General features: G+C 38.6%; 1 protein-coding gene across 1 annotated transcript in view; it reads left to right on the top strand.

The window, feature by feature from the left end:
- Nucleotides 1-15418, top strand: part of LOC140204189 (U3 small nucleolar RNA-associated protein 14 homolog A) — a 52622-nt gene that overhangs the window by 14376 nt on the left and 22828 nt on the right. The window contains exons 5-8 of the mRNA XM_072270664.1: nt 1135-1283; nt 2405-2560; nt 3960-4079; nt 8604-8698. Coding sequence (XP_072126765.1) covers nt 1135-1283; nt 2405-2560; nt 3960-4079; nt 8604-8698 — 520 coding nt within the window. The remainder of the gene's footprint in view (nt 1-1134; nt 1284-2404; nt 2561-3959; nt 4080-8603; nt 8699-15418) is intronic.

Below are 15418 nucleotides of genomic sequence, written 5' to 3'. Positions count from 1 at the left end.
TTTAAAACTAGGAGACATAGATTTACAGTAATTGGTAAAACGTTCATACTAAAGGCGAGGGTAACATTTTGAAAAAATGTTGCTTGTGAAGGTAATGAGTACAGAAGCCTTAACCAGTTTGAGGAGGCTGAACCTGAGATTAGGCTAGGCAAATGATTTTTGACTGCATAGGCATGATGAGTCAAATGGCTGGCTTCTGTCTGATAAATTTTCAATGATTAAAAAGTGGTTTACCTTCAAGACCCATGCTATGCATTAACTGAAAGGCCAGGCAAAAGCTTGTAACAGAGTCCCATTATAATTAATCCCAGACCATAAGTGAGATTGGCTTGATTTTATTAACCAACTATTTGTTGCTTCCTTGAAAGGCATAACAATGCTTGGAAGATTTGTGGGAAAACATACTTAATGTTTTCTCTGAAAGGACATAATTTGCTCTAGTTCAGATTGAGGATATAGGGAATTACCTGCATGGCCACTTAACCTAATTTATCATGAATGAATATTTATAACTTAGTTGAAGTTTATCTTTTGTTCAGTACTTCATACTTTCCAAGAAGAATCATCTCCATAACCTTAGAATGCCAGGCTTCACAAGGATTGATAGTATCTCTTGGTAGCTGTACTTCATCAGTTTTTTTTGTGATCAATGCTTTTACTGTGATTCAAGCACCTGTTATTTTCTTTCAGTAATTAGAAATGCAGACTGAGTCAAACAGTGCCAAATCATGTGCAGAAAGCAAAATTAAAAGGGAGAAAGAAAGATGGGATTAATGGCAGTAAAATATGGAATCAAAGTAAGAAAAAAGATCTGATTTATCGTTAGCAACATTTAATAATCAAGGAATGAGATCCCATGACTTAAGTCATTTTAAAATGCCAAAGAGGTAGTTTGTCAATAATTGAGATGTAACAGTTTCATAAAAATCATTTGGGATTGAATGGATGAACCCCAGCATTCCGGATAGAATGTGTTTGGTATCTGAAAACATGTATCTATAAATACAATGTATTTACACTATTATAATGTTTCTGGAAAGATATATCATAAGTCAGATAAGTTAATTATTTACTCTTTAACTTACTATTACTGAAGATTATCAATTACATTACTCATCTCCCAACATTTTCCAGGAACTAATGAGAAGATTGAGCTCTCGGATTTGGTGGGAAACATCCAACCATCCTCTTCCTCCTTGAACAAAGTGAAAAAACAGCTCACGAAATTTGAGAAAACAAACAAGCCACTGGATTTACCCCTCAACAAACAGCAAAGTGAAAAGGTGAATTAATTTACTGTTCATATAGTGTATGGCAAAGGCAAAAATAAATATTGCTTTTTGAATTTTAATGAGTTTTGTACTATTGAGTCAAGTAGAGCAAATGGCAGTGAAGAAACTGATTGCAAAGTTTAGATTTCTATGGAAAAGGTACATTGAGAAATCCAGAGTAAAATAAAGTACCTATTTGGAGAAGGGTCACTTTCAGTGGATTGAAAACATGCTTGGCCAAGGTAAATTGAAATCAAAAATTAATGGCAAAACTAACTTAATCCAAAGTACTGTAAATGCTGGAAAACTGGGGAGAGAAGTATACTGATATTTTTGGTAGGAAAAACAGAGAGCAAATAAAGTATGAAGAGTACAGTTCTGAAGTGGGTTGAGGAACAGTAGCTTGCCAGTATGTTTGTACAAACATTTGAAGATTACTGAGGAGACAAGTGCTAAAAAGACATATAGGATTGTGGGCTTGAAAAGTGGTATAATGTGTAAGGGAGTGTCATATGAAACACTGCCCACAGCTTGAGTACTGAATCCAAATCTGGACACCACCATTTAAAAGATAATATGAAAGATTTAGTGAGGATGCAAAATACTCATCTGACTAGATTTATGGTCATCAATTAGATAGAGATGCTGAGTATGTTTTTCATAGAACCATGAAGTTGAGATACTATTTGCAAGAAATGGTCAGAATCATGAAAGGCCTGTGTAAAGTAAATGCAGCAAAACTGTTTACATTGATAGAAACAGGGAACATTTTAAAGATTTTTTTTAAAGAAGGTCAAGAGCAACATATAGAAAAAATTCCCAAAGAAAGTAGTCTTTTAAAAAAAAAATAAGATTTGATCTTGAAGGAAACAAGGGACTATAGGAAAACAGCCACAAAATGAATTTTTATGGATTGTTCTTCTGAATACCTGACGTGCTTGATGTGGGATGAACAGTAAGGGTGTCAAAGGTTATGGGGAGAAGTCAAGAGAATGGGGTTAAGAGAGATAATAAATCAGCCATGATTGAATGATGAAGCAGACCCAAGGGGCCCCATTGCCTAAATCTGGTCTATGTCTATGGTCTTATAATTGCAGCACTTTATAATAATAATTGTATGCTTCTCTTCAAAGATTCAAAGGACATTAGCCTATGAGAAAACAACAAAGGAGATTACAAGATGGGATCATGTAGTGCGACAGAACCGGAAAGCAGAGCAGCTCACCTTTCCACTAAACAAGGAACAACTTACTGTCAAGCCAGTGGAGGAAGTGATGGCAAACTGGAAGGTATAGTTTGGCTCATGGTACATAGAGGTTACTTTGTATGCTGCAAGATACATTGCATTGATCAACAAAAGTGTAAGTTCCCACATTCATGTGTGTTTTGTGTGTATTGCTTTTGATACTCACGGTCTGGATAGGCTTTAATTAGAGCCACTGAATAATAAAACATTTTGATGCATAGAGGGTATGGTGGTACCGAGATTATGGACAGAAATCCAAGCATGCAAATTATCCCAAAAATGGATTTTGCGAATAGGAAAGTTAGGGATAACAGTAATGAACAGAAAATACCACCAGTGTTCCTAAAAAGTCAGTCTATACATAACCTACCCGCAGTAATTAAACACATTATCTACTATGAATGCAGTTGTCAGATCACAGCAGGAGGCCAGTTAAGGAATTTATTTTGGAAACTGACAAGACAGTTTCTTCTATTGTTATAAAATATTTTATCAAACCATGTAACATCATTGATTCTTTAAGGCCATCAAAACTAGCCATTGGATGTGTAACATTCATTATAACTACACAGAGCAGGACAGTAAATAACCATCTATGTTAATCGACTCTTATTGAAATTGGTATGGAAAAATTTCTTAGCAACAGAACCCTTGTGTAGCCTGGAGACTACCTATAATTTTGATGTAACCATATGTGTAGCTGATAGTGGAATTTCCCACAGTGAGTCTTCGCATAAGGGTTCCATAAGAATGGAATGGCTATCTGCCTTTCATAAACCCAAGACTAGCATTGAATAATTTCATTGATGCTGTATTCCAGTCCTGTTGTCTCACTCATTATCTATTTGATTATTATTCTTTGCAACCACCATTTGCCTTCAAATAATATTTTAAAGACATATAGTCTGGGAAGCAGTTAGTATGTCTAATTTCTAGTCCAGATAAACACATTTCACCCAATTCCCTGTTAACTATGTTAGCGTCTTAAATCAGAGATGCTGTTATTGCTGTTGTTACCTGTTATAGCAACCTTCATCTTTTATGTGATCATAATAGTAATAATTTTGAAGGAATTCCAGATAAGCCTCTTAAAGTTCATGTAGATTTCCATAATTGCACTTTGGGATATAACTCATTTAATGTTATCTCCAAATTTCAATAATATTCTCTTAATTTTTACACCTGAAGCATTTATGTATTGAGTGAGTAAGTTACATCTTAATCTCTGGAACAGTATCCACTATTTTTCCCAATATATCCACTGTATTTTGCTTCTATGCTTTGGTTTCTGTTCTGTATTCAATTGGCAACATTACCTTTAGTTCCACATTTGCTTAAGCCAGTTTTGCAACACAAACATTAAATTGTTGCTTAAGGGACTGGAGCTTTTTGAAAATAAGCTTTCAGATGAATGGTCCTTAACCGTGTCATCTTTATTTCAGGCACGGACACCCTTAGAACAGGAAGTTTTTAACTTGCTTCACAAAAACAAGCAACCGGTAACTATGCCTTTTGTGACTGCTCGGGAACAGGCTTCAATGCGAGCTATGTGTCTGGAGGAGGTATGTTTCATGCTTTAGTTTGCATACTTGTTCTTTTATAGATGTTATATCACTTGCATACTGTTTTCTCACCATAAGATGATGTAGAAGATTAGACTTCCATCTTCAGGAGAGGTGCAAATTTTAGAGAGGTGTACAGATACTCACGTACTGCTATAATGGGTTTGATTCCCTGTGCAGAACCCAATACTCTAGGACTGGAGTACAGAACCGAAATAACAATATCACCAAGAAAGACCAAAGGTTTAAGGATATGAGGAATAGAAAAATATTACACTGTTCCAGTGGGAGGTGATTTTTTTTTTTTGCTAAAAGAAAGGAAATTTCACTAAAAGTTACAAAGAAAAAAGGTTTACCTTGATCATGGAGTCCTAGAATTATGCAGCACAAGAAAGTTTCACTATGCAAGAAAATAATTAAATAGCCAAATCCCATTGTCCAGCTCCTGATTTGTTGCTTCATATATTTGTGTATGTTAATATCTCTTGCAGCTCTCCTCACACATAGCTCAGAGAAGAGAGGCTGTCTATGAAGCCTAATATTGGGAGAGTCAAGCAAAACATGTGACTGTTCACTGCTGTAACAATAAAGGAGCTTCCAGGCCCGAGTGAGCATTCTAGCTAAGTAGATGGAAACAATAGCTTCCATCATATTTGACAGGAGTTGAGTGAAACTGTGGACTCTGGGTGATCCATGGAGCAGGTTCAGCCAGGCTCCAAAATCTCAGATGTGAACGACTGCACTATTTGCCCCAACTCACCCATGCCAAACCATGGATCACTCTGCTGGAGGAGCACAGGGTTTCAAGACGATTTTCAGCCACAGTGATTTGTGCAAGATCCTGTTTTAGTGGCCCGTAGCCCTTGCCAATGTCTTTTCTAAAGTACAGGGGGATGCATGGCCTGTCAGTGTTTGGTTTGGAGGTCTTAGGAGCATTAGATCAACCAGCATTCTGCAGTGGCGCACAGAGTATAAGTGGATGTATATCTCAGTGTGATGACAATTAGTTCCTCTACCATCCTGTTTTTATTCCAAGCACTACTTTGAATTTCAAGTATAGTTTTTCCTCAACTCCCCCCTAATTCTTCTACCTTTTACATTTTAAACCACTTTATCCTGATTGCACATTCAAAGTAAGCTCCAAATAGGTTTGTGTAAATGATTAAATTTTCATTGGCCTTCTCCATTTCAAAGTAAACAACACTGCTTCTCTCCCCATAATAAAAAAAAATTAGTTTCCTTGCGGTATCTTTATAGACTTCTGTTATCTAGTGCAATCATATATTTCCTGTGATGTGGCACATCTTTCCTGCATAAGCTATTCTGTCCTCTTATGTCTATTTATGCAGTTTGACAGTGTTATATACTAAAATATATGAAGGAAAGTATTATTTGCTTTTTACTTAATTTATTTACTTTTTCCTTTACTTCACGAATCTAAGTATGCATGCTAAAGTTCATTTGTCTTTCTTTGGTATTGAGTGTTTGCTATCATGTCACTTGCTTCCATTTTGATTTGCTTTGTTCTGTCATGCATGCTCATCAGCATGATTTTTGTTTATGAGAATATATTTGATTCGACTTGCACTGTTTTCTACATGGATAGTTTCCTCTAATCTGGCATGGATTTGCCTTAACTTTGCTGTTCCCTATCTATTTTTGCGGAATCCGTATATGGCTTCGTAAATTGACATTGCTGCCAGTGGGAACTTTTATTTCTCTTTTTTGTAACTCTTCTCCATAACTGCTAATTATAATTCATATATGATCACCATACCAAAATGCTGTTCAATCTGCCAACTCCATTCCTCAAAACAGACTAGATTTAGTCCTTATTGAGCTCTTTGCATGCAAGTTGAAGTGCTGAATGCATTTTAACAGTTCTTTGCCTTTTATATTTTTTCATGTTGATTCTATTCTATTAAAGAAGCAAACACTTAAAATAGTTAAATTCCTAATTAAGCGTTTTTCACCAAGTTAGAGAATGGGATTAAAATGGGGAAAGGCAAATAGTTGAAACTTCCTATTTCACTGCTTTTTCATTTACTTCTCAGAAGTTTGCATTTGTATTTGCTCTCCTGCTTCCCTCTGACAAACTGAGAGTCCATGGTATATTCCGCAGCAGTGTAATGGCCTTTCCTTATTCTTTGGCCAATCTAGTACTATTGGATCCAAAAGTTCCTTGACTCCTTTGTCATTTTATTCCCCTCCTCTATTTAAAAACTGTGAAGCTGCAGTTCCTACCCTTGTCTTTTTGTGTCCTTCACTTATCACCCTTGTTCACTAAATTCTTTGCCCATGTATATAGGTTTAAATGCAGCCAGTGGTCTTTACTCTTTTCTTGTCTTTGTTTACTCTTCCTTCCAAACTCATTTAGTAATTTTGTACCTTCCATTTCCAGGTTTCTTTTCTTCTGAATCTGCACTCAGGTTCCGACACCCTCTGTTGCCACCACACCCTGCACAGAGTCCCCTCCACGAAACACCCGATAACAAACCTTTCCCAGTGCTGTTCAACCTTGCAATATTGCAGGGCAATCCATCCAACTTGAACTTGTCCACCTCTCTCAGAATTGATGAATCTTTTGATGATTCATAGAATCATAAAAAATTGTAAAGGAAGTCTCCCTTTGCCTATCTACACTAGTTACATTTGCGTACATATGTTGTCTTTTTTTCCCATCCAGCTACCTGTCCAGATGCCTTGTAAACGTTGAAACTATATCTGCCACTTCCTCTGGCAGCTTGTTCCATATAAGTACCATCCTACATGTGAAAAATTTGCCCCTTAAATTTCCTTTAAATTTCTCCCTCTCATCTTAAACCTTTGCTTCCAGTTTCAAACTGCACCCTGGAAGAAAAATAAAAACTATGTACCCATTTTGTTGCCCCTCATCATTTTTATAAATCTCTATAAAGTCACCCCTTAGTCTCCTTTTCCTCAGCAAGAACAAAATCAGCCTATCCAATCTCCCCATATAACAACAGCCCTCCATTCCAGGCAACATATTATTTATACTCAACTCTGGCCTTTGAAGTTGGGCATGCTGAATGACATCGTTACTACCCTTTCCCCCATGTCACCATTTTCAGGGAGCTGTGCACTTGGCATTGCAGGCTCCTTCAACAATCCTGAGTACCTTGCCATTTACTCTGTCCTGCAAGGATTTGACATCCCAAAATTCATTACCTTACACTTGTGTGCATTAAATTCAATTTGCCACAACTTGGCTCAAATTTCCAAAAGATCTCTGTCCCTCTGTATCCTTTCAAAACTTTCTTCGCTATTTACTTAAGCAATTTTTGTGTGATCAGACTTCAAAGTACAGCAAGCTTTATAACCAGTCCACTAACATTCTCATCTGTTCCTTATTTTACTTATTTGCCAAACCACAATGGTGCCACCACTGATCCCTGGACACCACTAGATACAGACATCGCGAAAGCATCCCTTGATCATTACCCTCTGTCTTCTATTACTATTTTGGATGCAGTTTGTTAACATACAGTATCTTGGATCCCACGTGCCCTACATTCAGGACCAGCTTAGCAACAGAGACTTGGTCAAAAGCCTTGCTGAAGCTATCACTCCACAAATTTCAAGAGTAAAAAATCTCATCTGCGCCATCTTTCCAACTGTACATTCATCTACATTGTCCTTGTACTTTTGTACTCACAACCACAGGACAATGGAAGTTATTTGGAAACTACATTTGTGATCCTATATCATTTTTCACCTGCAGAATTTCCTCTCTCTCTTTGCCTATGAGACATGAACCAGGATCATTGGCAGTGAACTACTTCCCTGCTACTTCAGAAAGTTCTGCATCTATTCAGTAATATCCTTAACCTTGGCATCAGGGAAATAACATCCTGGAGTTGATTTTTACTAGAGAAACTATTGGCTCTTCTCCCGACAATTAAATCTCCAAGTCACTATTGCTGCCCTATCCAGTGCCCTTTTTTCCCTTAATCAGCTAAATATTGTTTCTATATCTGTATAATTATGCAACTAAATTTGTTGTTTTGTACTGCCTGTCTCAGTCAATGCAGCCCAAAGAAACAGCACATCTGAAATGTTTTCTACCTGGTGCCATAAAGAACAGCTATGTTACTTAAATAAGTTAGCCAGGATGATTTGTTCAGCCGTTCAAAGTTAATGCATTGACTCAGTGGGTTCCAATGATCAATTTTCCATCCTTTGAAATGACTATTTTGGGAAATAATCAAAGGATAGAAACATTGTTTACCGGCTTTATTTTTAGTTTTACTTTAAGGCTTCACAACACTTGTACAAGTTATGAATGGACTCTTCCTTTTCAACCTCTCACCCATGTGCTTCTTGTCAGCACCTACCAAGTTTAATAATGCAATTTAATTTAATCAGACAGATAAGTTGCCTGTGGAGGTGAATGTGATTGTTTAGATGGGGCAGCACTTAAGACTTGCAGTCTGAACAAGAATTATTGGCTCTGAAAATAAAACTGGGCTTGATTCTAAATGCACTTTTCTTGTTTTACTTTAGGCACGAGAGCGTCGAGCTGAGCTGCAGAAAGCAAGAGCCCTTCAGTCATATTATGAAGCTAGGACGAAAAGGGCAAAGAAAATCAAGAGCAAAAAGTAAGAGTTGCAGTTTCAGAATTAGTTTCTTTAATTGAAAAAAAAAACTCCTTCCTTGTTGATAATGAGCCTGATCTTATTAGACCTGTGCATGTTATAGTCATAGTTATACTGCATGGAAACAGGCATGTCAGACTACCATGTACTCATTTGTATTAATCCTATCTTCCAGCACTGGTTTCATAGCCTTCTATGCCTAAGCAATTCAGGTACTCATCTAGACAACTTTTAAATGCTGTTAGTGACTCTATTTTCATCAGCCTCTCCATCAGTACATTCCGGGTTCTCACTACTTTCTGGATGAGAAAGCTTCTCAAACAACCTCTAAATTTGTAACTCCTTACCCTAGTTTTATGTCCTCCAGTTTTATTCATCTCTGCTAGGGGAAAGGTTTCCTGCCGCTTATCCTATACTTTTCCTTCATAATTTTTATATACCTCAGTCATGTTCCTTATTAACTTCCTCTTCTAAAGGGAAAACAGGCCTCACCTCTCAAGTCTCTCCTCTTAACTGAAATGCTCAATCCCAGGAAACATCCTGATGAATCTCCCGTGAACCCTCTCCAATGGTATCACACACATCCTATGCTGTGTTGACCAGAAATGCACACAGTACTCCAGTCTGACCTATGTTTTAGAAAAGTTGCAGCATAAATTCTAGACCCTTGCACCCCAGAATCTTGACTAGTGGAAGTCAATATCACATATTTCTTCTTAACCATATCACTTACCTGCATTACCACCTTCAAGGGTTTTTGGACTTGTGCACAATAGTCCCTTGATGTGACAAATTAAATCAGAGTGCAAATTACTGTTCCTAATCAGGCAGTAACTGGGCCTCGTAAAAAAAAAAACACTGCCACCTCCAGTTTAAATTCCCACGCAGAATATTGTGGAGGATCAAAACCCAAACCCAAACCCCAAGTAGACAACCTCCACTGCCTTGCCTTCTTCAACTGTCCTGGTAACCTTCTCAAAAAACCTATAAGGTTGGTTGGACGCGACCTACCACACACAAAGCCATGCTGACTATCAGTTCATGTCAATCCAAATATTCATATCCAGTCCCTTAGAAAACTTTACAATAACTTTCCCATTACTGATGTCAGGCTCACCAGGCTATAATTTCCTAGTTTATTCTTAAAGAACAGAACAGCTTTAACTATCCTCCAGTCCTTCAGTACCTCACCTGTCACAAATGATGTAAATATCTCTGCTAGGGCCCCTGCAATTTCTGCACTTGCCTCCCACAGGATCCAAGGGAACATCTTGTCAAAGCCCTGGGGATTTATCAACTCTTAATTTGCCTCAAGATAATAAACACCACCTCCTCTGTAATCTGTATAGGGTCCATGACCTCACTACTGCTTTGTCTCGCTTCTATAGACTTTGTGTCTGTCTCCTGAGTAAATACAGATGCAAATAAAACTCCATTTGAGATCTCTCCCATCTCTTTCGCATCGATTACCATTCTAAACTTCCAGAGAATCAATTTTGTCCCTTACAATCCTTTTGATCTTCACATCTCTGTAGAAGCCCTGGGATTCTCCCTCAGCTTGTCTGCTAGAGCAACCTCATGCCTTCTTTTAGCTCTCCTAATTTCTATTTTAAGTGTTCTCTTGCGTTTCTTATACTCCTCAAGTACCGAATTGTTTCTACCTTCCTATACCTGCTATACACCTTTTTTCTCTTAACCAAGGTCAAAATATTTCTCAAAAACCAAGGTTCCCTAAAACTGTTAGGTTTACCTTTTATTCTGAAAGGTACATACAAGCTTTGTATTCTCAAAATTTCACTTTTGAAGGCTTCCCACTTACCAATTACACCTTTGCTAGAAAACAGCTTATTCCAGTTCACACTTTCCACATCCCTTCTGATACCATCAAAATTGGTGTTCCTTCAATTAGAATCTGAACCTGAGGCCCAGACTGTCCCTTTCTATAATTATCTTGAAACTAATGGCATTATGAGCACTAGATGCAAAGTGTTCCCATACACAAACTTCTGTCATCCGCCCTGTCTCATTCCCTAACAGCAGATCCAGTATCACACACTCTCTCATTGGAATTTCTATGTGCTGATTAAGGATACTCTATTTGACATTTGACAAACTCTATCCCATCTAGTCTTTTTACAGTATGGGAGACCTAGTCAATATGTGGAAAGTTAAAATCACCTACTTTCATAACCTTGTGTTTCTTGCAACAGTCTGTGACCTCTCTACAAATTTGATTCTCTAAATCCTGCAGACTGTTGGGTGGTCTATAATATAGCCCAATGAATGTAGTCATACCTTTCTTATTCCTCAGTTCCACCCGTAAAGCCTCACTGGACGAGTTCTCTGGTCTATCCTGACTGAGCACTGCCATGACATTTTCCCTGACTAGTACCGCCACTCCTCCTCCTTTAACCCCTCCCACTCTGTCGCGTCTAAAACAACGGAATCTCAGATTACTGGACTGCCAGTCTTGCCCCTCCTGCAACCAGTCTCATCAATGGCCACAATATCATAATTTCAGGTGTTGATCCATGGCCTGAACTCATCTACTTTTCTTGCAGTACTTCTTGCATTGAAATATACATAGCTCAGAGGCATATTAGAGCAGCATATATTAACCAACAGGTTCTGGAGATTTGTAGCTTATTGTGCATCTCTTAATTTTATGGATTATTTTGAATATTATTGATGCATGCAAAATTTTTGCAGAATTCAACATTTGATCCTGGCTTGATAAACCATCCTCTGCTAGAATATGACAATATATGACTGTTTAATGAGGACACAGGCAGGTTCAGCTGGAATAATCTGTGGTGGTTCAGGTGTGTAGAATTCTACTGAATGCTGCCTTAAGCAAGACACATGAAGACACTTCACATCTTTGGGGCCTCTGCCAAAGTGAGGCAGGAAAATTGGTTTAAGAAGAGCTTTTGCCAAGAATCAATGCACCATAACAGATTTAAGAAGATCCAGTACAATCTTTCTTTAATAATGACGCAGTTAAATGAACAAACAACTATCTTTATTGGCTTTGTGTATGCAGCATCATAATAGACCCATCTGTTGTGGCAACATGCTGCGGCAAGAAAAAGTAGTTTGCAAATCTTGTTTGGTGATTATGCTTCAGGATTGTGTCAGGTAGAGGCTAGACGTTTCCCCTCCCACCTTCTACCACTGTTCCTCAGTGTGGAATACAGAAATACTAGCAATATCCCGTTTGCAGGTAAGCTCATCCCTGATTTCCACACATCTGTTGGAATGTAGATAACAGAGACTCTCTACTGAGTCAAGGGCAGAGCGCAAATGTATAGAACTGAAGGGCTAAGTTCAATATATTATTTACTGAACTGGATTGTTAATGTTAGTTGAAGAGGAAAGTGCCGATACATAGTTTGTTTATGTTTTAGCTTATCAGTTCTATTTTAATCCATTTCTAATTCTGTGTTCCAAAGGCAAGATGACACAACTGTGGCTAATAAGAGAAGTGAAAGCCAACATAAAAGACAAAAAGAGGGTATGTAATAGAGAAAAAAAAATGAGTGGGCAGTCAGAGGATTGGGAAACTTTTAAAAAAGCCAACAGAAGGCAACTTAAAAAAAAGTCATTAGCAGGGAAAAGATAGGTTACAAATGTAAGCTAGCCAATAATATTAAAAAGGATACCAGAAGTTTCTTCAGATACATCATGTAAAAGGGAGGTGAGAGTGGATATCGGACTGCTGGAAAACAATGCTGGACAAGGAAATGGCAGATGAAGTGAATAAATCTTTTGCATCAGTCTTCACTGTGGAAGACACCAGCAGTATGGTGGGAGTTCCAGGTGTCAGGGGCCATGATGTGTGAAACGTTATGATTACTAGGGAGAAGGGTCTTGGGAAACTGAAAGATTTGAAGGTAGATAAGCCACTTGGACCAGATGGTGTACACCCCAGAGTTCTGAAAGAGGTGGCTGAGGAGATTGTGCAGGCATTAGTAATGATCTTTCAAGAATCACTAGATTCTGGAATGGTTCTGGAAGAGTGGAAAATTGCAAATATCAATGCACTATTCAAGAAAGGAGTGAGGCAAAAGAAAGGAAATTATAGGCCAATTAGTCTGACCTTGGTGGTTGGGAAGATGTTGGAGTTGATTGTTAAGGATGTGGTTTTGGAGTACTTGGACGCATGTGATAAAATAGGCTGAAGTCAGTATCGTTTCCTCATGGGAAAATCTTGCCTGACGTATCTGTTGGAATTCTTTGAAAAAATAACAATCAGGATAGACAAAGGAGAATCAATTGATGTTGTGTATTTGGATTTTCAGAAGGCATTTGACAAGGTGCCACACATGAGGCTGCTTAACAAGCTATGAGCCCAAGGTATCACAGGAAAAATTCTAGCATGCTTAAAGCAGAAGCTGACTGGCAGGAGGCAAAGAGTGGGAATAAAGGGAATCTTTTCTGGTGACTAGTAGTGTTCCACAGAGGTCTGTGTTGGGACCGATTCTTTTTACATTATATGTTAATGATTTGGATGATGGAATTGGTAGCTTTGTTGCAAAGTTTGTAGATCATATGAAAATAGGTGGAGGGACAGATAGTTTTAAGGAAGTAGAGAGGCTACAGAAGGAATTAGACAGATTAAGAGAATGGGTAAAGAAGTGGAGGATGTGCCAGGAAGTGTATGGCCATGCAATTTGGTAGAAGAAATGACAGGGTTGTCCATTGTCTAAATGGTGAGAAAATACAAAAAAACTGAGGTGCAAAGGGACTCGGGAGTCCTTGTGCGGGATTCCCTAAAGATTAATTTGCAGGTTGAGTTGGTGGTGCAGAAGGCAAATGCGATATTAGCACTTATTTCAAGAGGACTAGAATACAAAAGCAAGGATGTAATGTCGAGACTTTATAAAGCACTGGTGAGGCCTCACTTGGAGTATTGTGAGCAGTTTTGGGCCCCTTATCTCAGAAAGAATGTGCTGACATTGGAGAAGGTCCAGAGGAGGTACACAAGAATGATTCTAGGAATGAAAGGGTTAACATATGAGGAGCATTTGATGACTCTGGGCCTGGAATTCAGAAGAATGAGGGATGATCTCATTGAAACCTGTCGAATAGTGAAAGGCCTTGATAGAGTGGATGTGGAGAGAATGTTTCTTGTGGTGGGAGAGTCTAAGACTAGAGGACACAGCCTCGGAATAGGAGGGGCATCCTATAAAAACAGAAATTAGGAGGAATTTCTTTAGCCAGAGAGTGGTGAATCTGTGGAATTTGTTGCCATAGGCATCTGTGGAAGCCAAGTCTTTATGTATATTTAAGGCAGAGGATGATTGGTCAGGGCATGAAGGGATATGGGGAGAGGGCAGGAAATTGGATCAGTCATAATGAAGTGGCAGAGCAGACACGGTGGGCCAAATGGCCTAATTCTGTTCCTATATCTTATGGTCTAATTCCTTATCATTTTAACTATTTTGTGATAAGTGCTACACCTTCTCCCTCCAGGGCCCCAGATAATCCAAAAGACTGTAAGACATGGGAGCAGGCCCCGGCCATTTGGCCCATTGAGTCTGCTTCACTATTCCATCATGGCTGACTTATTATCCTTCTTAACCCCATTCACCTGCCTTCACCCCATAACCTTTGACAACCTTACTAATCAAGAAACTATCAACCTTTATTTTAAATATACCTAATGACCTGGCCTCCACAGCCATCTTTGTAGTGACTTCCACTGAGTCACCTCCCCCGGCTAAAGAAATTCTTCCTCGTCCCTTTTCTAAAGGGAAGTCCTATTCTGTGCCTTCTGCTCCTGGACACCCTACTATAGGAAGCAGCTTCTCCATGTCCATTGTATCTGAGCTTTTCAATATTCAATAGGTTTCAATGAGATTCGTTGTTGTTCTTCTAAACTCAGGACGTAATAATTGAAAACATTGTATGAAGGAAGTCCATTATCTGTATTTGCACAGCAAGTACAAACCCGGACTAACAAACTCTTCTCGTACATTAACCCTGTCATTCTCTGGACCACTGCCAATGCCGTCACATCCTCTCCTAGATGAGGTGCAAAAAACTGCTCACAGTAGTCCAAATGCAGTCTAACTAATGCCTTATAAAGCTTCAGCATTATATTCTGCTTTTATATTCTAGTCCTCTCAAAATGAATGCTAACATTGCATTTGCCACTGACTCAACCTGCAAGTTAACTTTTAAGGAATCCTTCACGAGGACTCCCCAAGTTCCTTTGCATCTCTGATTTCTGAATTTGGTTCCCATTAGAACACAATTTACACCTTTATTCTTTCTATTAAAGTGCATGACCTTACACTCCCTACACTGTATTCCATTTGCCATTTCTTTGCCCTTTCTCCTGATCTAAGTCCTTTTGCAGATTCCTTTCTTCATCAACACTACCAGCCCCTTCATCTATCTTTGTATCAGCCACAAAGCCATCAATTCCATCATCCAAACTATTAGCATACAGCATGAACAGAAGCGGTTCTAACACCAACCCCTGTGAATCACCACAAGTCACTGGCAGCCAACCAGAAAAGCTGCCCATTATTCCCATTCTTTGCTTCCTGCCAGTCAGACAATCTTCCATCCATGCTAGTATCATTCCTGTAATACCATGGGCTCATAACTTGTTCAGCAGCCTCATGTGTGGCACCGTTTCAATGGCCTTCTGAAAATCCAAGTAAACAATATTCACTCCTCTCCTTTGTCTGTTCTGTCTGTTGTTTCGTCAAA

Source organism: Mobula birostris, chromosome 10 (assembly GCF_030028105.1).
Source record: "Mobula birostris isolate sMobBir1 chromosome 10, sMobBir1.hap1, whole genome shotgun sequence".
Taxonomy (NCBI): domain Eukaryota; kingdom Metazoa; phylum Chordata; class Chondrichthyes; order Myliobatiformes; family Myliobatidae; genus Mobula; species Mobula birostris.
Note: the sequence above shows the minus strand (reverse complement) of the source record. Positions and strands in the feature narration are given on the sequence as shown.